The 24076-nt window shown below is 36.7% G+C and overlaps 1 protein-coding gene across 1 annotated transcript; it reads left to right on the plus strand.

Annotated features, from left to right (window-relative positions):
- Positions 1-347: 347 nt before the first annotated feature.
- Positions 348-24063, plus strand: LOC112566269 (protocadherin Fat 4-like). Its single transcript, XM_025242324.1, has 40 exons — positions 348-587; positions 3745-3802; positions 4305-4400; positions 4836-5005; positions 5307-5372; positions 6405-6485; positions 6887-6994; positions 7455-7574; positions 8083-8205; positions 8586-8685; positions 8856-8956; positions 9463-9639; positions 10049-10201; positions 10454-10624; positions 10929-11134; positions 11370-11490; positions 11913-11965; positions 12440-12515; positions 13025-13147; positions 13600-13799; positions 14052-14172; positions 14764-14816; positions 15196-15271; positions 15534-15656; positions 15905-16110; positions 16372-16492; positions 16949-17001; positions 17229-17304; positions 17620-17742; positions 18160-18362; positions 18747-18861; positions 19362-19414; positions 19726-19801; positions 20039-20170; positions 20405-20463; positions 21109-21244; positions 21399-21487; positions 22033-22098; positions 22489-22557; positions 23124-24063. Exons 2-40 carry the CDS (start codon positions 3778-3780, stop codon positions 23317-23319), a joined length of 4416 nt encoding a protein of 1471 aa, XP_025098109.1. The 5' UTR covers positions 348-587; positions 3745-3777; the 3' UTR covers positions 23320-24063.
- The last annotated feature ends 13 nt before the right edge of the window (positions 24064-24076 follow it).

Below are 24076 nucleotides of genomic sequence, written 5' to 3' on the forward strand. Positions count from 1 at the left end.
CAATACTGTACACTTTTTCCTCACTGAGGCAAGGTGGGTTAGAGGTAAAGTGATTGAGTTTGTGTCCCTATGTCGTGACGTGCGACCAAGAAAACACAAAGTCATGTGTGCAACTTAAAAATTAAAGCTGCTCGATTATTGACATGGAAGTGCGGGTAATTTATGTCCTAATGTGATTTTTTCAGTGCTGATTGTTAACCTTTGCAACAAGGAAGGGAAGAATCGCCAAGAAGATATTCTGCAGGGGTGGTTGGTAAACATTTTGCCTGCACTAAATTGTATTGGGGTGGGGGTCACATTGGCCTACTGAGCTTGGGTGGGTGATACGAAAGTCCAGCCCACACTTGTCATCAAAACCAGGAAGACAGACAGTACTTGCTGTTAGTGGTGTCTTGCTGAAGGCTGACGAGAACAGGACAAGTCATTCTGCTTTCTTTTAAAAACAAGGACAAATAGAAGAATCAGCCTTTTCTTGATTCCAGATTTGGAGTTCAATTTTTCCGGGACAGATGTGTTTCAGGTTTTCAGAAAGGTGATAGCTTTCTCGTTTTTTTCGAGGACTGTTTAGAAGACCTCAAACTTGGCAAGTGAGTAAATATTTGTAGGTTTCCATACATACACATGATGCTGTCGCTGAAAGTGTTGGTGATTATCCATAGGTCGATGCGTTGTAAAAGCCCAGAGTTTGTAAAATTCGTCATTCAAATCATCACTGTATTAGATATAAATCAACTACCTGTGATCCCCTTTGGCAGCATCTGATCACTTAATGTATTAGAAAGGTTTTATAGCTTTATATGGCTCTAGAGCCCGTTCTTGTGAGGGCTGCGCACAGTACAATATATTATTTCACAAATTATTGGAGTAAGTTATCGATTATTGGTAAATGTGAAAGGTTACTTATGCCGTAGCAGGGCTTCTGCTAAGGCTAAATTCTTTGGGGTCCCAGGGACCCCTTCCTCAGATTTCTAAGGGGTCCCAGGCTAACTCTAAGGGGTCCCTTTACAATGTGAAAAAAATCAACAAATCAACATACTTTGTTCAACTGCCTTTCAGGCACACAAAGCACTGTAATGTCTAGTCAGAAGCGGCAAGATTTCTGTGTCATGATGTCTGTGCAAGCATCTGTGATGAGCTTATGCTCACTGTACTTGGGGTGCTCACTTTCTTTCCGTTTCTAAGGCAATGAATTTAACCACGCTGTCAACGACATCTTTGAAATAAGTTAAAAAAGCTGCACCTGGTGGTGGATGGGAGAGGATGTATGAAAGTATGAATGCCTCAGATGCCATCATTCAAAAGGAAGTTCTCGACCGTAACCTGGCAATTAATAAGTTAGTGAGAACTAGAGTTGTAAGAAACATCAACGAGAGGTGGCACGTTGCTAAAAGTATCAAAGTTGGGATAAAAAAAACAACAAACTGGTGCAAGGTAGAAAAGCGAACCTCGGCAAGACGTGACGCCCACAGCTCAGTGACATTCAGTGGAATCTGAATGTTACGTAAATCATGAGATGAAGGGGGATCGAAGGTGTTTGAAACTGTACAAATAAATTAAACGAGTTTCAGTTGCAAACTATATTTAGCAAAAAACGCCTTTCTCAGCCGACTAGTACTTGATGTAGAGTCTAAGAAAAGTGAGGCGAAACGGCTTCTATCTGAACATACTGTCTTTCCTTACATCTTTCTTTACTCATAAGAGGGGATAATAATATTTAATACTTTCAGTTCATTCCTCCTGATGACTGACCTAAAGTACACCTCGGTTTGAGTTCAATCTTTGAACTTTTACAAATGGCCAACAATTCACGACTGCAACATAGTGCCCCCACTGTGTCTTTCTTCGCTTATCTAACCCGACCATTATGCGATCAATTCAGTTGTTTTTATGCTTGTGTAATTTGCGCTGTTCATTCTTCTCTCCTTTATAAATTCTAGTTTTTTTTGTTTGTGGAGAATACAGTCAGTCCTAACCCCGACAGAATGTTCAGATAGAAGTCGTTTCGCATTAACGCTCAGACCCTACCGCAACTCCGCAAGTACTGGGTGAGGGAGACGATTTATTGCCATGCTAGTCGGCAGTGCCTGTGATGTCCACCCCGCCTTTTGTCCGGGTAGTAATTGAAGACGACTGGCCGATGGCAGTCTGTACCTCGTGTACTCCTACCTTCCCTCGCACGGGCGATACCACTCACTACCCCCCGGTGGGAAGATATCGGCCTTTAATAGAACTCTTCTTGGTAAGGGAAAACAAACTCAATGCAAGGGAAGTTACTCTCGCCTTGCAGCAGACGACAACAATAGGTTGGTCTACGACGTCAGACACTACACTTACCCAATTTTGTATCTGTTCTTCGCCCAAATTTGAAGGGGTCCCCTGGGACCCCATTGATGAAAATTGAAGGGGTCCTCCGAACTTTTAATGCGTACTGTACGCAATTTTCTGCGTAATCAGAAGCCCTGGCCGTAGGAATGTTTTTTCTTCTAGTTTAGCTGAAAGAAGAGTGGGTTCACTGGTTCCTTTTTCAATAAATGGACTATTTCTAGAATGTAAATGTTATCACACTTTACCTTAGGAATATTAACTAATCTGTTATCGGAGACTTTTTATTACCATTTAATATTGTTTCACATTTTGGTAAGTATGCAATTTTGCATGTAGGTGTTTATTATTGTATTGTATGTGTAGTCGGTAATAGCAGATGCATGTGTATTATATTTATGTCTTAATATGTATAATACGAATGCTGGCTTTAGCTTGATACATTATATTTACAATGTTGCTTATTAAGAATGGTGAAAAAAATTATTTTTACCGCCTGTCCTCACAAAAGTTTGCAATGCTTTGCTATCGGCCTGGTACACAGCCCAAAAGAAACGCCCAGTGTACATGATTTATTGTTGATCTGAAATGCTAGCTGCAAATTCAAAATATACAGCATATCTTATCAGTCAACATGTATTACACAGCAACAACGTGCAGAACTGAGCGCGTGGGGTACTTCCTGTTCTCTTCAGAGGGCATACATTTTGTATCGGATCGGGATTTTTCTAACTGTTCCAACTTTTGTTCCTTAAATTTCTGCCTCAATGTTCTTCTTTCTCGCCATTTCGAGGTTTAAAGTCTCCCCCACACCTGCTCCTTGTAATAAAAGGGAAAGAGTGTTTACCTGCCTACCCCACTGTGCAACACTACGACACTCCGCAAGTACACTCCGTTGGTTAGCTTGATTGGAAAGTGCATCCACCTAGGATATTATTTTGCATCAAATGGTGAAGAGTGTTAAGGAGGTCGGAGTAGCTGAAGAAATCTCCCAGTTGTAAAGGCATTGAATAAATGCTACATATGGGGAAGATCGAGGAAATAATCGCATATATTACTTTCCTAAGTATTTTAAAAGCGGTATTTTGTTCATGTTCGTGTGATGTAAGACTTGTGTCACTAAATAACAGAAGGGTAGAGGAGAAAGTCCCACCGCAGGGTGGTGCGGTGCAGTTAACAGATGTATTGGCTGTGACCTACCCTACTGTAGGCTCAGCCCACACCCAACGTATTCTGTGCGGGGTGCAAGGTTGTGGCGGATGCACTCCACCCGATCAACGGCCTACTTTGTCTTATAACCTCTGGGGTTTGGTCAGAGCCAGAACTTCCCGGTTGAGAAACAGTGTCAAGGCCTGAGTTAAGATGCATTTTATTGCAGTTATATCTCAGTATGATGTTATACTTTAACTGCTCTTGTTTCAGGTGAGCCCACTCTACGACGCATATGTGACAAAAATGAACATCGTCGTTTTCATCATTGGTATAAATTTACTTGACAATAACAACAGTTATACTTTGATGTTTGATTTTTATATGCTCTTTGCTTCTTTCTTTCCTTGCTTCTTTCTTTCAATCATTTTTCATTCTTTTCATCTATTTTTTGGGTTATTTTCTTCCTTCTTTTTCTTTATTTTAATCTTTATTTATGTCTCCTTCTCTCAATCTTTCTTCTTCTTTTTATTCTGTTTCTTCTTCCTTCCCATTCTTTAGCAACTTTTCAAGCTGTCTTCTAATAGACATGAGCCTTGCATCCCCTGCAATATTCATTATTTGATGCCAGTTTCCATGGGTTGAAAATACACAAATACACATGATTTCTCAGGTCACCTACAATTATTTCTTTTGAAAAATTATGAATTTTTGTTTTATTTTGTCTGATTGCTAATCCATGTATCTGGTGGACTTCAGGACAAAATCTTTCGGATGATTCTAGTATTTTACAGTTTTTCAAGATATCAGCGTAGCCTGAAAATGTGTTTCAGCGGTCTTGTGTAGCCCGGTTTTCTCACAGTATGGTTGTTTTCTCAACTACAGTACAGCAGTTTACACTGTTGATATACCCGAAACTATTAAAGCTGGTGAGACTTTTAAATGCAAATTGCTAATTGCATGAAGTATGTAGTATATTCTTAGTTAAAGATGATTAATGTACTTCGGGCGCTTAAAAGTTTCAGAGAAACGCTCGACAATTTACTATTTAGTTTATATGTTTATGTGTAAAGCATGATAAGAAGTCTCTTTCATATATTTAGACATACATTAACAGATTTAAGTTATCGTGATCGGTATCCGACACCACGCTTTCTTTGAGAACTATAATTTATGTAATCGGATATGAGAGACGATTCGTGAACGACGCTGAAATTTACAGTAAATTGAGTTTGATGACATCAGTCGGTGTTTACAAAACACAGTCTGTATGAGAGGACGGAACTCTGTGTGTGCGCGCGCGCTCACTCAATTTTGTATTTTTGCCCTATACTTTCTATTGTTTGCTGTTTCCCGTTTTACAGGTGACGTTTTGTTAACAGTTTTCACTACTGATAACATAACTATAGAGGATGCTGGTTTCAATCTGATAATGCCATTTTTTATTGAGCTGCAATTAGTTTCCTTGCAACAAGGAGAGCACGTTTATAATGTGATATCAAAAACCAGCGTGACCGAACTTGACTACAATACAGTAGGTGTTTATTTTCCTTTAAATATTTTTACGTTTGTAAACAATTGATTTGAACGTTTTTGCTCTGATACAGTATATTTACATATTGTATTAAGATTTGGAACTAGAAGGTGACTAAAGTATTAGCTTCAAAAGGAGTACTACAGGGAAGATGGTGCCTTTGTGTGATGTAGATTTTGAAATAATCTAGTCCAAGGTGATGTTATTTAATTCGGACATAAAGTTCTGTTTGTTATTTTTGTTGATACAGCTTAAAACTGGCATGTATATAATGTTTACCTAAAAATAAAATTAATTGCAGACGCTGTGTCACATGTCTCGATATTGGGCTTTTAATTTGGTCTGCCTGTCATCTCCGTCAAATGAGGTAAACAATACTGAGTAATTTATTTCTAAGTACGTAGTTTTATTACACTATGTCAAAAGGGGTCTATCCTCCGACGGAAATAAAATTTAAATACGTGAAGCTCTGCAAACTATTTGCTTGTGCTCTTTCCAACTGGTTGAACTTGAGAGTTTCGACTGGTATGTAATGTGATAGCTGATGATCTATTGTACACTCAAAACTTGTAGTAGTGTTTGTTTTGTCTCCTCAGTAATATATATATACGGTCACTAAAATCACACGTAAACGCGGTTTGAAAATAAATTAGTTAAGCTTAAATAATAAAAACTAAGATCTTTCACAAATCTCAGAAATAATTTCTGCTGGTAAATACATGTATACCGATTTATGCGCATAAGAAATTAATGACAAAGTACTGTTACATATGTGTATAACAAGTTCTATAATATTTAATTGTACAATAAAACAAAAACATGCGTATTTAAGAACTTACTTTCCAGAATTAATATTCCAAATAATACTATCAGTTATTTGAGTATTTAGTCTGCTACACTGTTTGACCCAGATGAGAAGCTTGTATGACAGCAGTTGAAGTCTTTTTTAGTGGTTTACAGTATATTCTCTCTGAAAAGATAAGGAAGAAAGAATATAAATATGCCAAAGCTTGACTAAGAACATTATCATTACACACACACTCTCTCTCTCTCTCTCTCACACACATTTTTTCTTTCATGAGATGACATGATTTGAAACATGATGTAAAACAATGAAGTTATGTTTCATTTACTGCAGTTGTTTGTGGAAGTAACTGACCAAAAACAGAAAAGGAAATGTTTTAAACTTTAAATGTGCCGTTTGCTATTCTAAAAGCCATTTCCTGTAGGATAAAGCAGTAAACTAGAAAAGACGAATAAGAAAACAAATCGCTACTCTATATATAGTCATAAATATAAAACATTCTGGGGAAAATGTCGATTCTGCTGGATATTTTGTTTCAGCTATGAAGATAACTATACGTTTTAATTTGAACTGCTTATTTTCTGCGAGTTTCAGGTTTACATTATGTTTGCAGTGAACTACACTGATGACTACGATCCTGTGTGGACACAAAATCTCACACTCTCAGCACCAGAGGTATTTTGTGTGGTGTGGTTTATCTTTGTATTGTATCAGCACAATGCTGTTTGCTTCTCTTTAGAATAAAGTTTTTGTATAAGAGAAAAACTAGTCTGCTAAAAATACCATTTCACATTATCTTTGTAAGATTCACAAAGATGCGAGGAAAATACAATATGATTTTATACACACTTTAAAACGAACCAGGCAATAATGTCAATAGTCTCTAGTTCTAAAATGCTTTAATGTCCTTACTAAGGAAAAATATCAACAGAAATTCTTCATTGAAATCTTTAGATGTTGAGATAATTAAAGAGAGAAGCATTTAGGTTTAGTTTTCAAACACGAAACAACAGTTTCATGACGATTATTAATGTTTTAAGGAGTCGTTTTGGCAACTTCTGTCCTTCTGTCTACAGCTTGCACCTATCAATACCTCGATTACAATTTTGTCACAAATCGAAGGTCTTTACACGGATCAGGACTGTGCAAGTCCGAACAGTCGTTCACCATTCTATTCTATTCAGGTTGGATTTAAATGTCTATGTTAATTTGATAACATCATTGCGTTTTGTGTTATGATGTTTACTGATAATTATGTTATAATCATCTACACGTGTAAAATATTTTGCTTAGACAGTGTGCGTAATTTGTAAATATGCCAGTATAACTTTTGATTGTCGAATATTATCTAAATTTTGTTTCCGTTAGCTGATGTTACAGACAAAATGTGAAGCAATAAGTAAAGAAAAAAACTCGTTCCTCAAATAAAATGTAAGCAAAGCCGCTTCACTTTGTTTGCATAAGAAGGTTCCATTATCAGCTTTAAGTGGTCAAAGACGATGAGTCACGAGTATTATTAATCTAAGTATATGCAAATGGTTAAAGACAATGATATTTGAAATGCTTCTGTTATTTTTTTCATTATTCCAATACGGCTTAACAACAGTGAAAAAATGGTGAATTATAACGATACGCCTTTTTTAGGGAGGAAACACTGATGCAACATTTCGAATGCAGTCAACATCTGGCGAAATTGTTGTAAACAGATTAATTTCCTATCAAAAAGGAGAAACCAAGTTCCAACTGACTGTGTCCATAACGACGGTAAGAGAGACACCTCCAAAATAATTTATGAACGTTGCCCTTGTCATGTTGTCTGCCTGTCTGTTGTTCTCAGAAACCAAATTTATTTTCGTACTAGATGGTGTAGTTGTCCAATTTAACGCTTTTGCATTACTGATGCTTAACTAAAAATATCTTACATTCTAATGAGAGGTCATTAATTCAGGTAACTTTTGTAGCTTGTCCGAATTAATTGTAAAGTGACTTAAAACTTCGCTGAGTGAATATATTTCGTTAATGTAAAAAATTACACTATCTATAAAAAATGCTTTCAAATCGCTTTTATTCGCATAGATTATAGATTATCACAGAGTTATCCGGGTATTAAAAAATATTTAAACATATCATGAAAGTGGTTTTCAATGTCTAACTTTGGAAAAAAATGTAATTTTAAAGGAAAACATATTTGTACATAAAAAATTTTGTGAGTTATTTTAAGTTCTCTTTCTGACATTTATGTAGAATTTTTAAAAAAAACTCTTTTTCACAGTATAGTCCCTGGGATTCCCCTGGAAGACATAGTTCTGCGCCAGTTGTAATTAACATCCATGATATCGACGACAACGACCCCGTTTTTGACAATCCACAATATACTGTACATGTCCAAGAGGAGGTAAGCAAGCAGAAGCATAATGTAGTAATAATTATTTTTACTCTTTATGTCATAAACTTCGTCATGAAGCAAGGAGGACATATTCAGTAGATACTAAGCAGCTGCCAGGACCATCCATCCTGATCTGTCTATCGCTAGACACTGAAACGTTCTAACATTTTTTCTTTTTCCTGTAAGGTTCTTCAGTGTTTATTTACAAAGTTAATAAAATATGAGTTTTCAGTTTATTCCTATATATTTATTGGCATTCATTACAGTTTTATTGAGTATTATAATGCACCAGCATGATAGTACGGTTATAAATACATCAAGCACTGGTTTTAACGGTGTGGTGGTCCTGTGCGATTTCAGGATTCACTAAAAAATTTTGTTTCGTGCAGAACTCCACTGTGCTCAATGATCCACTTTTTACTTCCCCCCCTGTGTTTGCCTTCGACCAAGACACTGGCATCAACGACAGCGTCACATACTCCATCAACGGTTAGCTACAATCTTTCTGTCACTCTTTTCATATGTGATCTAGAACAGCGAAACATTTGTGTATGTTACTCACATTTACCCTTTGTTGTGATTAAAAAATTGCATTTTGCAAGTATCTATTTATAAAGTACCCCATATCATTTTATATTGTTTGCATATTATTGCTTTAGGCATCACGGACACTGTAGGCATTCACAATGAGACTGGGCAAGTGTGGGTAACACGAGTGATGGACAGAGAGGTGGAGCCTTTCGCTAATGTGAACATTAAGGTAAGACTGTCAGCCTAGTGTCATTCTATTATCACTGTTGCTTTCTTCGTCAGGTTCCTCGATGTATGCATCAGTGTACAGCATAAATATGGGAATAAATATTCGCATATTCTCTGTATGTGACACATGTTCAAGGTTTTTCTTCGAGTACTCTGGTTTTGATTCCTTCCCTTTCCCTTAATAGTGTAAAAATTATATCATGCAAAGCTAATCAAACAACAGTGACTACTGTGCTAAGTTCCCTCGATTATTTGTGGAGCAGAAAAGGAATAGTTCGAGTCCCTGTGACTGGCAACACACACACATACAAACAGAAACACACCAACCACAAATCAGCTGTCCTGCATGAGGAGGTACCCGATTTAACAGAATCATCCTGTAAATCAGAAAGTTGCATAAGGGCATCAGTAAAAGTTAAACAGTTTAATCTAATCAAGGTGGAAAACAGTGTATAAGAGAGAAATATTAATTTCATTGTCACAAATAAAGATCGTTTCTTCCCGCAGGCAAATCAGGTGCACAACTCGTGGAGGTCGTCGGTGGCCTCGGTCCTCGTGGTAGTAGATGACATCAACGACAACCGCCCAAAGTTTTCGATAAACAATCCAACTCTCGTCACAATTCCAGAACATTCCGCTTTCGGTTCGTCGGTTGTTCGAGTTTTAGCCCTTGATGCTGATGAGGTGAGATCAGACATTAATTAGCCCCTTTCTTTCTATGGTTTACCTTTTCAGAAACTGATAGCAATATAACTTTTGATCCTTGCAATACTTTATGTCGTAGTGTAACAGGAGGGAAATGAAAAACATCTTAACGAGATGAAATGCTAATCACAGTTTGTTTCAATTCTAAAGACTGTTTTCTTCCTCATTATTCTCTTCTATGCACAAAGCTATCCATCCACTGCTACATTTATCAAAATAGATGAGATATTAAATATTTCAGAAAATACAAAATGTAGTAAATTTCGTCCTCATATTAACAAGATCATTATCCTCAGCAGCAACATCGTGTGAACTGTTTTTATTTCACACTTGTATGGTCTACGTCTTGCGCGATATATCCACATTTTAACCTTACTTTGATTTTCAGGGAGATAATGCACTTTTCAATTACACACTTAAATCACACCAAAATGTCTTCAACATTCAAACCGACATTCTGGGAAGTCCGCGGTATGGCATCGTGACGGTGGTCAATTCTTCCGCCCTGGACAGAGAAACCATTTCTTCTCTGACTCTAACGGTCAGTGGTGTACATTTTTTCTCTATATTATTTATCAGGTAAGATATAAATACGATATACCTACTGACATTTTTTCTTTTTCTGGCAATAGTAAGATTCTGAAGGATGGGTTTACATGCGAAAAATGTAATGCAACTAATATAAGTCACATCGGACGATCATCCGAAGTTCGATATGTCAGGCAACATTTGCAAGCGTTGACGAGTCCGCTGATGTGTCGGTTGTTTTAAACATTGTTTTTGTTTATTTAAGGTGTACACTGAAGAGTTCACACCACAACAAGGAGGAGACTGCAGTACTGGCATGTGCAACATCACCATCACCATACAACTGACCGACATCAACGACAACAGCCCTGTCTTTGACAACTCCAGCTACAGGCTGACAGTCAGGAACAACATCAAAGGTGTCTTCTTAGTGGCGGTATGTCAGTGTGGAGGTTTACAGTTCTGTTATTGTGCTTGGAATGCCGTTTGCCATTGTAACTTGCGTTGTTAATGGTTAAAAGTATATACATTTTACAATTCTTTATCTTTAACTGATTATCGTCTGACAAAGTGTTGGACAGCATTAAAATCGAGGTCTCTTCAGCACACTTTGTTGGCTTCATTGCTTCAAGAAGCTCTTTCTGGTAAAATCATCATTAGGATTTAACCTCTGGATAGCAGTCACTTAAAGCTCGGTATAATTTTACTAAAAAACGAACAAAGTTTTATCCTTGTTTCAGGTCAATGCAAGTGATGCTGACGAAGGTGAGAACGCAGACCTGAGGTACAGGTGTTTGCCCTCCTACGCCCTCGGCAGTGACGGCTGCAGTGTAATTACAGTTGAGGACAAAACTGGCGAAATCAGTCTGAGTCAGCCTGTGGACAATTTACAGGTTTACTATGCCTCTATAGAAGCATGTGACAGTCCTACTGATGTCTCACAAATGTGAGTGACAGTGCGTTGTGTACATTGTTATCGACCTCTGTATTAATGTTTGCCTATATGTGAACAACTGTCTATCAACACTCAAGTCAGATGGTGTAGAATCTACTCACACAGGTTAGTTCAAATGACTGAAATTGCTACTATTATAGACATAAGGTATTTACAACTATTACAGTTATATATAGTTACCTCTGCTCTGAGTGTATGTTATGGTAGATGAATTGTGTTGTTACAGGCGCTGTACCACAGTCCCCGTTATGATCAGTCTGAACCCTGACCTTCAGCTCAACGTGACGTCATACAACTTCACAGTTTATGAGAATTTACCGGCGGGTACCTACGTTGGTGACATCTTGGTTCGTGTTAAGACATGTTGATAGCTTTACTCCAGAGATGATAGTTCAGAAAGCTATAAATATTTTCTCAAATTTCAAACACACATTTGTTGGGGGTTATTCATCCAATTAGTATTTAAAATTACTGGGTTTTGTAGAGAGTCGTACTGTGACGTATTTGCAAGCTTAATTAAGTTGCTAATGACAGCAGTTTAGTCCTTTGTTAACCTTTCATTAAGAATACCTTTTGTTATATTGTGCTTATGACTAACTCTGGAGAAAAAACTCGCAACCTTCATCAAAAGACTCCCTGTGCATCGGCCTATTTATAAATAGGTAGAGTACTTGTTTGAACTTTTCTCACTTTACAAATAAGACTTTAAAATATGCAATAACTTTTAACCTAGCTTTGATTTTTTAAATTTTTTTATATTCCATTTCAGAATTACAACAATCAATTTGAACTTCAAGACAAAAATTTTGAACTCAATGGAAGGTACATAACAATAGTTTTATTTTTCATTAATACTTAAATAAAAAGAATAAAGTATTAAGCAGCAATATAATTTTACATTTTTCTCGTGTATAGAATACATGCTTATTTTTATGATGTATGCTACATCAATCAAAATGTCTACCCATGATTTTATTGCATGTTTGCCTCCAAACTTTCTGGTATATATGTCAAAGTACAGGATGAATGTAAATTTGCGAACACAAAAAGACTAGCGATTTAATAAAGATCTTGTTTTCTTTATAATAACAACTAATAAAGAGACATATGAAGTGTATGCACTGTGCAGTTTGTGCAGTGACTGAATATCACTTCATGAACATGTATCCAGAATTCCGGAGAAATACAAACACAAAAATCAAACGTCCGTTTCAAATAAACTTTAATAATATATCCATAAAAATGTCGGATGTCTTTTGGTCTTGTAACCCAGCTTTAAGTTTACGTGTTTTTCAGAACACTCCGTACAAAAAAATTCTTGGACAGGGAGGAGCAGGACTGGTACACGTTTGCTATCAACACTCGTAACGAGGTGTTTGAACCTTTCCAGCTAAAAGAAAATTACTACAGGGTCGTTTGCTGTAGACTTTAATAGATAATTGTATGGAATAATAAGTAGTGTGCTGACAGAGACCATGTGCCTAATGTTTAGTCTTCTCATGCAGTATGAGAAAGAGATTTAAAGAGGGTATGGGTGAAATGTATTCATTCATTCTCTACTTGACTGGGATTGATCGTTGGACAGAGCACATGGATACACGTGACAATTAACAAGACCCCTAATTCACGCCTGTCTAGGACGATAATGAACAGGTCCTGTACCTGTATAGTCCCGTGTTTTATCTTCGTCAGCCAGTTCTTCCTCTGGCCACAGCCTTCTATAACGTGTCGTGCCTGGTCACACAGCCAAACCACACCAGACTATTCACTTGACTGTTGCAAGTAGGGCTTCCTGGTGTCATACTAGTGTAGACATTATTAGGACTGGTTATACTTGGCGAAGACAAATATAAGAAATAAATAGGTATTTTCTCCTTACAGAACAACACAAACATCTCTGTCCTGGTCACTGTGCTGGACGTCAACGACAACAGTCCAGTCTTCAACAACACCAACTACAAACTGACCGTGGTGAACAATATTAAGGACGTCCTCGTAGAGACCGTGAGTTCTTGTTTATTTTTACTTTTATGACTGTTGATTTGCGTTGTTTATGCTAAATCTCTCTTTGTATGTTTCTTATTTTTACTATTTTAATCCACAATCGTGTTGGCGCTGTTTTCTTGTTAAAATATTCCCATTCAAGGCCTCGTTGAGTTCTACTGTCTGCCTAGTCTCTTACTAATCAAGAGATTTTTACACACTTCTGCTCAATAATTTTAAGGCAAATGCAAGCTGCAATTTATTTCAACACTACATACAACCTCCTCGGAATGTAATGATCTTTCAGTTTTATACATTTGTTGATCTTTCCCAGTTCATAAAACAATTAACAATAAAATATCTGCTTAGTAATCATCTACAGATCGCTGTGATATTTGATTGCATTTCATCCTTAAGGTTATAACATTCAGTCTCATGTTTTGTTTGTTTTGTTGTTGTTTTTTTTGTTTCAGATCCGTGCTAGTGATGCTGACGAAGGTGAAAACGCACATCTCAGTTACAAGTGTGTGTCTGTAGCAGACATGGATGGTTGTGGTGAGATTACTGTCAACAGTACAACTGGGGACATAAGGCTACGACAGCCTCTCACCAAATCACAAATGTATTTTGCACTGGTTGAGGCGTGCGATAACCATGTTGATGTCTCACAAAGGTGAGTGAAAGTGCAGTGCAGCTGTTTTTTTATAATTAATTATCTTTTCATTAATTTTTATTTCTTTGTTAGGGAATTAATTGCACCTCTCTGTGGCATAGTAATATGTAATTAAAAGTAATATAGTGAATCGTATAAAGAAACAAAGGCTGCGATTATGACTCTCCTGAAATTGAGGAACATAGTCTTGCTTAGTGAAACACTTACTTTCTCGTTATCCTTGTTATACTGTACATTACTGAACTGTTACAGTCGCTGTACTTCAGTTCCTATCAGAATCAGTCTGCCTCCTGATTTTGACCTCAACGTGACGTCATACAACTTCACGGTTCACGAGAATTTGCCGGCGGGGACGTACGTTGGCGACCTCTTGGTTTGTGTCAACAGCCTGTTACTAGTTTACATTTAGGGACAGTGCTTTCTTAATCATCTAGATAATTTTGTTTATAATTTTACACTAAACAACGCTCGCTTTACTTGCTACATCATAGCACCGTTAAACATTTGGGTGTTATAAGAATAAAGCTAATTACATTTCTTAATTATTTGACTGACCATAATTTTCTGCGAATTTTTAACACACTTTACGGGCACTTACTGTCAAAAAAAATCGGAGACATGCGTTTTACAGAAGTTTCTGTGGCTCATTACTTCTGCAGTTTAATTCAGATGGCAAAATTGCTCACAATGTTACCGACTTGTCTTTTTACATGGGATTCTACTTCTAGTGAGATTCTATTAGTGAGATTACACATATATCAATCAAAGAGCTATGTAGTACGTTCTTATAGGGGATCAAGAAAGTTGTAGTGTAGTGCAGTCTAGTGAATAATAAGGAAAATACTATTACGTCAGTTGTGAAGACTAAATTTAAAATGGCATGAACTGAAGTCTTTCAATAAATATTTCTTTTGTTTCACAAGTAAGATTATGATAAAACAACTTTGGAGATTTCTCTTTTCAGGATTATGACAGTCACTTTGAGCTCCATCATGACAAATTTCAGCTCGATGAAGGGTAGAAAACATTGTATATTTAATAATTGTGCTTTCATTTAAACTTCTAACTGCTACATCATGTATCAAGGTAGTTAGCAGCAGTAGCATTTTGCATTCATCATACTGCTCAGATTGAAGGGTGTCTACACAATTACGGAGGTTGAAAAAGTTAGAACTCTTTATTTTAATTGAAACTTTCATTCAATTCACCACTGAATGACTTTATTGAGATAACATCTCTACGATTGATGATGGACTGAAAGACGCAGTCTATGGTGAAAAAGACGAGCAGATAGTCCACGTGTCCAAGTGAGATCAAGTTATTTTTAGCCATCTATGAAATAATATAAACCTAAAGCTCGTCTTTTGATACTGTCTTATAAACTTGTGTTGCACAGAACTATCCGCACTAAAGTTTCATTGGACCGAGAGGCTCAAGACCAATACATGTCTGTCATCAACACCCACAACCAGGTACAAAATCACCCAGTCTAAAATCACTTTTATTCTGAAATTTATTGCCTACAGAACTTAAAATATGCAATATATATTTTAATATAATAATAGTATAAATATATATTTATAGTTTGACTGTCGACGTGCCCTTTGTCTACACATTAAAAAGGGATACAAAGAAATGCAGCTATTTAAGGAATAAATGTAGACATAAGTATAACTGTTTACGCTTAGAAAAATAAACAGATTTAAGAAGTAAACAAGTGTCTTCTCGCTACAGAACAACACAAACATCTCAGTGCTGGTCACTGTCCTGGACGTCAACGATAACAGCCCTGTCTTTGATCGCTCCAACTACAGACTGACTGTGGTGGACAATACTCGTGACGCCCTCGTGCACAAGGTCAGGTCTTCTGTTTTGGCTTTTATGAATATACTACACTACTTGGCGCTCATGACGATAGTTATACCACAATGGATTCATAAAAGACTTCTACTCGCATCACCATTTTAAATCGTTAAAAAAACATTGATAGTGAAGTTTCTTACAAGACACCTAGCAATACGTATAAAAATATAATGTTCTCTATCTTACTTTACTAAAACAAAAAAAAAAACTCAGTTTGAATCTCACGTCCATGTATGTTTCAGGTCAATGCTAGCGATGCTGATGAAGGTGAGAATGCACGCCTCCAGTACAGATGCATGCCTTCCTATGTCAGTAGTAGTAATGGCTGCAGTGTGTTCACTGTTAACAACTCAACTGGTGAAATAAGGTTGCAGCAGGAACTAACCAGTTTAGAAATGTATTTGGTGCTAGTGGAGGCGTGTGATACTCCGACTGATACCTCACAAAGGTGAGTAAAAGGCGTTACGTCTGTTCTATGCTTATTTTGTAAGAAATTTCTTAACACAAGCATGTGTAAAACGTTTCTGTTTACAGTTTAGTGACGGGACACAACCCATTCAAATTCAAGTTAGTGACGGCAAGAATTATTGCTATCTTTAAAAAAGGATGAACATGTGTTGTTAATTTTTTCTTTCCACTCAAAATATCCAGATTATGTTGTTTTATAACTGTTTCCTATGTTCCTATGTATTGTATTAATTTGTTCCAGTCGCTGCACCACAGTTCCTGTCAGAATCAGTCTACTTCTCGATTTTGACCTCAGCGTGACGTCATATAACTTCACGGTTCACGAGAATTTGCCGGCGGGGACGTACGTTGGAGACATCTTGGTTCGTGTAAACATCATGCTGATATTTTTATTGGCGTAAATATTTGTGTATAAGTCTATATCCGTACAAAGAGTTTCTTTGTATTGTTCTTTGAAATGAGAAATAAAATTAAAACTAGGGAGCGTTGCTAATACATTTTCGAAAAAATCATTGATTGCTGTAGTTTAGTCTTGTGCTCATCTCTATATTCGGTATGAATCTTTGACCTCTGGACGTGCACTTACTTCCTCAAGACGTACGTATGTATCAACAGATTTGTGTTCTTCGTGTACTTCTGATTGTGTTATATATTTATTATCATATGAAACTGCAAGATGGGGATCCTAACTTTTCATTCAATATGCAGCTCAAGATTGCTGCAAAAGCGAGTGATGCACGGTGGAGTGGAATCAAGCCAATAGATACAAACATAATGAAGATATTTCTTTGGAAAAAAATTATTTTCTTCCATTTCAGTATTACGACCCTCACTTTGAGCTTCAAGATGACACGTTTGAGCTTAATGAGAGGTATTGTAGTTACACTAGTTAAACTACTTTCATTATTTGTAAAGGGAGTAGATTAAAGTAATGGACAGTAGTATTGTTTTTACACTCAGAAGATAACATCGCGTGTTTTCTCGATGACTGAGAGGCCGACAAATAATGTCATTGTAGATTTTAATATCTTGTCTGTCAAATGATGAAAGAGTCATGTATGGTCTGTTAACACTACTTTAATAACTTGTGTTGTTCAGAAACCTTCAAACATTAAAATCACTGGACCGAGAAATGCAAGACCAACACAAGTTTGTCATCAACACCAACGACCAGGTAACAAAGCCACCGTGTGTGTAATATGACTTGTTCCTAAAATCTTCATTGTTTTTTGTAAAAATACTATGCGACTAGCCATGCGATGTAGGTATTGTATTTTGCATCCCTTTATATGTTTAAAAGCCGTATAAGGAATATTTACGAGCGGGAAGAAAAATATAGACTTTACTAACACTCGTTAGCACATAGGGAACAATGTAGTATCACTAACATCTGTTAACACTCAATGACTAATCTAATGTAATAAGTAATCTCGATACATAATTTAAAATTTTTAAGTTTGAAGAATTTAACACATCTTTCTCGCTATAGAACAACACAAACATCTCAGTCGTGGTCACTGTTCTGGACGTCAACGACAACAGCCCGGTCTTTAACAAGTCAAACTACAGACTGATTGTGGTGGACAACAATGAAAACACCTTCTTAGAGACAGTGAGGTTTTGTTTCTTTTGGTTTATGTGAATTTGTTTATTGTAATTTACATTCTTCATGCTAAATTTAACTAGCTTCTTGTCATGGTGTGTGTGTGCGTGTCCTCGAACATGTAGCCACACTGCTGTACATCTTTAATCATACCTGTGCTTAAGGTCGTCTACTTTGCTGTAAGCTCTACATGTAGAGAGAAATCTGAACACCGCTGCTCATAGCATCGACTCATAACGTTCCAAAAAAGTCAAAATACTATAAAAGCACCTCAGTACAATTTACTTTTGATGCCTTGAAGTCCTCTTCAGTTTATATGTCCATAAGTAATGAAACATCTGATCAGTTTAGTACATACCTGGGATAATGTTTTCACTGGCAGTTTTGAACCCACATTCATTACAGTTAATTTCATTTGTGTTTCAGATTAACGCTAGTGATGCTGACGAAGGTGAGAATGCAGTGCTCAGGTACAGGTGTGTGTCCTCTGTAACAAGCAATGATGCCTGTGATGTCATGACAGTCAATGACACAACTGGGGAAACAAGGCTTCTACAGTCTCTGGTCAGTTCACACACGTATTACGCGCTGGTTGAAGCGTGTGACAGTCTCACTGACATCTCACAGAGGTGAGCGGAAGTGCGTCACGTTAATGTTTTGATGTCGGTTGCTGGGGATTGTACTGCAATTTCCTTCCCTAAACGAAATAGAATGTCAAATTATCATATAGCAAAACAAATTACTTAAGGTCAAGTAGTCAAGTAAATAATTTCTTGACCCAGCAACATGATCACAGGAAAAACTTAGATGTATCCAACAAGTGGTGGTGGTCGTGGTTGTGGTGGTGGTCGTGGTTGTATACTGGCATTGCAGAATGCTCCATTCTTAAGTGCTATATATCTGTTTTTCATATGAAGATGAAATTACGTGACAATGAACAAATACCTGAAGCTGTTATATGTAAATATCAAAGAAAACGAGAGGACTGACTGTGCTGCCTTGTTTCACTGTAGACGCTGTACCACAGTACCTGTTAGTCTCCATCTTCCTTCAGCCTTCAACGTGACGTCATACAACTTCACGGTTCACGAGAATTTGCCGGCGGGGACGTACGTTGGCGACATCTTGGTTCGTGTCGTAACACTGAGTACTAATTTTAGTTTCAACACAATGGTCTTTATCTGTTCACTCTAATTTTGAACAATTACTTTGAATTTGGGTTTCAAATACGAAATTAATTAACTTGCTGAGGCTTCGAAACCACAGAAAGCCTCACCGCCATGTAAAGTAGGTCTGTCTACAGAAAATACCTGATTTAGTATAATACGTATAATAAGTTTCTGTGGCGAGTTAACTCTTCTGTCCGTGTTGTTAAAAAAATGAATGGCAACATAACAACAGCTAGTTTCTTCTTATTATGATTTCTCCTGCACGGATTTGATGTGTCTGTGTTAATCAGAACTTTGGTACAAAACGGTTATTTCAGCTTGTAAAGGATACTTGACACTCGTCAATTTCTATCATTCTTTTGTAAAATTCACTAATAAATGACAAAAGACGAGGCCCATTTACAAGTAAACACCTTTCATTTCACTTCAGTTATCTTTTTTTCTGATTGGTTATTTCAGAATCACGACGATCACTTTGTTCTTCAGCATGACAAGTTTGAACTTCATGACGGGTAATATTTTTAGTCGTATTTACTTAAATTAATTATACACCTTGTTTACAGTTAAGGGCGTGTACTTTAGTATTATGTTCTCTTCGGAAATTAAATCTCTTTTTTTTAATTATTCTTTTCCTTTCAATAACTGACAAGAGACTGAGAGACGCAGCCAGGCAGACACACGGGTAGTATTATAGACTCCTTAAAAGACTGACAGGGTAACACACACTTCAATTATTTAAATTAATTCTCAATAACATTTGTACACAACATTGTAGGAGGATCGCTGGTGGTTGATTAATACTTTATAAACACGTGTTGTTTAGAACTCTCCGCACGAAGAAGCCTCTGGACAGAGAGGACCAGGATCATCACACTCTTGTCGTCAACACTAACAACCAGGTATACATGTCTCCCAGATAAAAAAAAATCTTTTTAAATGGTATGGCATGATTTATAAATATATTATCCTAATTTAGACATCACATACACGAAGAACTTATTTTCATCCACATTAACAGACAGTTACAAAAAAGGCCATGCGATTATTTGAGGAAGAAACGTGCACATTAGTATTTTGAATGTTGGTTATCAATTTCAAGCAAGTGTAAGATGCAAGTAAATCTTCTCTCGTTGCAGAACAACACGAATATTTCCGTCCTTGTCATTGTCCTGGACGTCAATGACAACAACCCCGTCTTCAAACCGAACGACGGATCTGTGACGTTGAGTGGGGAAGAGACGACTGGTCACGTGATCACAGTTGTCAACGTGAGTTATGTCGATCAGATTTTTTGTTTATGTATATGAATGTATAAGTGTATGTATTCACTAGAAATATGTAGTCATCTTGCACTGTGTGACTAATGTGTTCTGTGACAACTTTTCTCTTGATGAATAACTCAAAATTCTCTCTTACATTATATATTCACCGTGTCAATCCTAACCCTCTATGGCAGGAGAAACTGCACGCCCTCCATAAAATGATATGATTATCTGTCGCAGGCCTCAGACGACGACGAAGGAGTCAATGCTGAAATGACCTACAGCTTACAGCCGGACTCGTAAGTAACCCTGGAGGTAACGTTAGAGGTGAAATAAAAAACACGACAATGATTCGATGATGTGCAGACGATGAGGTTGATATTGAAGTACTGGGGTTTACACCAGCAGGGCATGATGTTTGTAAACCATTTACTATACATTTAATAATTATCTTCATGAACTGAAAACTGATGGCCATGCACAGGTTTATGTCATTTGAACGTCTTTAAACAACGATGTGTAGACTCAAACATCAATTTTTTACCCACTGAAGAGCTATCAAAACTTTAAAACTCTTTTTTTTTTAAATTAGGCGTCTACTTCATAAATTTTTTTCTATACGCCATCTGAAAATTTTTGTATCGGGAAAACAAAATTTATTAGAATGCAGTTCTTTAAGTCTTCTACAAGTGCCATTTATACAAAAAATTTGTTGAAATTTTTCATATTTTGCTTAATATTTGGTAAATAAGCATTTAGAAAGTTTACAAGAGACTAGATGTTATACACATTTTAAAATCACGATTTGCTGTCAGTTGTGTGCAGGAACTGAGTCAAAGCACTTTTAGAACTATGTCCCATGGTCCAGTTTAATTGTTTAAGTTGAGAGAAGCAGAACAGAAAATCCTCTTTTTCAAGTAGCTCACTCCAAAGACGCCTTTCAGAATGTTGCAGTACTTCTACATCAATGAGTCAGGGGCAGTAATTCTACAAACATTGTCAACCTTAGAGACGATGGACCTGCTGGTCAAGGCTTCAGATGGTGGTTCGCCATCGTTGTCCGGCTTCTACACACTCAGGGTAAGTGAACTGTCCTACACAGCTCCTGTACAGCAACTGTTTGTACTCCTTTGTAAACTGTTGCCTCGGCAGCCTGGTCACTAAATTGATGATGGATGATTGATTGATTGATTGATGATGATGATGATTTATGACACATAACTAATAACTTCAGATAACTATCCCAGCAGTCAACAGAAACGTTGTCATTTTTGCACCAGTGACGAGCGACAAACTAGCCGGAGAGAGAAAGATAATTGAGAGGTATGGACGTCACAAATAATTATTTTTTTGATGTTTTTTTATTCCTTTATTTTACTACCTTTACTGGGTAAAAAGCTTGAGCAATATCATGTAAAGTTAGTCCAGCCTCGTAAAGCTGTGCAAGAGACATTTCACGTTCAAAATATTCACGATCATCGTCAAATTCTTTAGTGTATCCTTAGCATGTCCTTCCTCTGACCGACCAATCTAAAACGAGTTCATGCTCAAGTAGTCAGTGGAAGTAGCGCCTTGTGTGGCCAAGTTAATGAGATCCATCTAAACTATCAAAAGAAGAAAACCACCATACCCTGTTCTTGATAACAATATCAGGATTATAATACTTCATGAAGAGAGATTTCGAGAACTTTCGAGGTAAGACTTCTCTTGACTTGTATTTTATTTATATATGCTTATAATGCCTGCTAGAATCGTACCGACAATTTCTTTATAGAAATTTAAGTTTGAAATCTCATTTCATTTGCTATGCAATGTTTGATTAACTGCGTTGATACAGACACTTATTTTGTGTGTCCATATTTTTTCAGTGAACTTATGCGAATCCTAGGTGCAAATGTCACCGTTGAAACCGTTCGACAACATTCAGCTGACAGGTAAAGACATTTTTAGCTATAGTTACAATATCTATTCTACATGTACACTACAGAAGCGTTAAAAAATATTGTGAGTGGACATTTTAGAAAAGATACCGATTTTCTTATCATGAAGAAGGAGACGAAGTAGACGAAGACCTTAATCAGCTTATTTGTACGAATAAACGTTTCATAACCTGTTTTCTCCTTTCTGAATTTTTAAAAGAAATTTTAAATAATTTTTATCCCGATTTCAATATTCTTTTAGCTAATATTGCATTGTTCTTTCATTGGTTGGTTACACACTGCGTGGTAGTCAAATTATCTCTGGTTTTATGACTTTGGTTTATCCGAACCCAATATTTAATAAAACCTTTTGTACAAAATGTTCTCATTTCTAATGCTGTGCAGCTCAGCAATATACATCACTGCACGGGGCATGAGCACAGGTCAGCCACTAAAAGTTGAAGAACTTCAAAAGTAAGTCACCTGGACTGACGTCTGCTCACTGTTGTCAGATAATGAGCAGGACTGCTTAGCAATGCTTGCTCTTATTTAAAAAAATTAATGCATTTTAAAATTATAAAGAAAGTAAAGGAAAATACTAACACGATTAACAGTATTTTCAATGCCTTGATCGTGTCGGTTTTCTTTTTTAGAAGCCACGATACAGAAAAATTAAAAATCATCTTGTAAAGTCTTCTTAGTAACAATGGGTTAAGTGGGATAAACGGAAAATGACTGTATTACAAATCTCACTGAAAATATTTACTTACAGATAATTAAGTTCGAAACTTCAGATTTTAATATTATCAGCTGATTGCCTTTTTTATTTCACATATATATATATATGTAATATTAATATAGATATACGTAACATAAATGCACGCAGATAGAAAGTAGAAAGATATTGTAGATTTTTATCAGGCATCATGTATCCATAGCTAAGCGTTCAATCTATTTTTAATTTATAATTTATTTTAAATTTTTTAATTTATTATAATTCTGCTTTGACTGTTTGCCGTATTTTTTGTGTCCGTTCCCAGGCTTGTAGACTCAAAGCCTGTAGAAATCGCTGACCTGTTTCGTCAGAACTTCCCTGATGACACCAGTAAGACAACTGCTGCAGACGACTTCACCACTCCAGTCACCATCGTCCTCATCTTGATTTCCGCCGTCCTCCTCGTTGTTCTTATCATTGCTGCGGTTGTCATGTCAAGGTCTCACAAGGCGTGCTGTTGAGACAGGCTCTGTTCCACTTTTAATGAAAACTACTGTTTTTAAAACTTACAATTACATTTTTGTGAATGAATCTTAAGCAGTTACGGCCGCTTCTATTTGTTGAAATTGTGAGATATGTTCATTTTTGATATTGCTTAGTACTTTTTAAAAACATAGCTATTCCGTTTTATACACCAAATTTGTCCTCATCATTCGTCTTCCAGTCATTATATGTGTCCTGCACAGCTGTGTGTATGTGTTTGTGTGTGAGTTTGTGTTCGTGCTCTATGTAAAACTGGATGTGTGTTTTTACTCTCTAATTTAAGAGCAAAGAAAAGAGCTGTGTTCATGGAGGTGACACCTGTGTTTCTGAGCTCTGTGAATGTTCTTGTATTTTATATAATTACTGTACTCGTGTTGCATAATTGTGAATCTACATTTCCTTGATGGGATTTGATATTCTGATTTACTGGATGTAATTTTTATGTCTTTTTGTGTGAAAATAGTCTTGGATTATCTAGTTTTTTTGCTGAACCCTCGACCTCGATCTCAGTGCACTGCAAGACTGCGCTGACCGCCTCCTCCCCTTCTACCCCTCCCCCGCTGTGTCAGAGGTGTGCTTTAGCACCTGCTATAATCTTCTATTTGTTTTGACTTTTTTCCATCCTTACCATGACCCATTTAGTAATCTTGTGTTCTTTCTAAGATTTTTCTGAATGATACAGCTCTCGTTATTCCTTACAAATAAAAATAAATTTGACCTTCGTCTACTTGCTTG

This window comes from Pomacea canaliculata, linkage group LG6 (genome assembly GCF_003073045.1).
Source record: "Pomacea canaliculata isolate SZHN2017 linkage group LG6, ASM307304v1, whole genome shotgun sequence".
NCBI classification, from domain to species: Eukaryota; Metazoa; Mollusca; class Gastropoda; order Architaenioglossa; family Ampullariidae; genus Pomacea; species Pomacea canaliculata.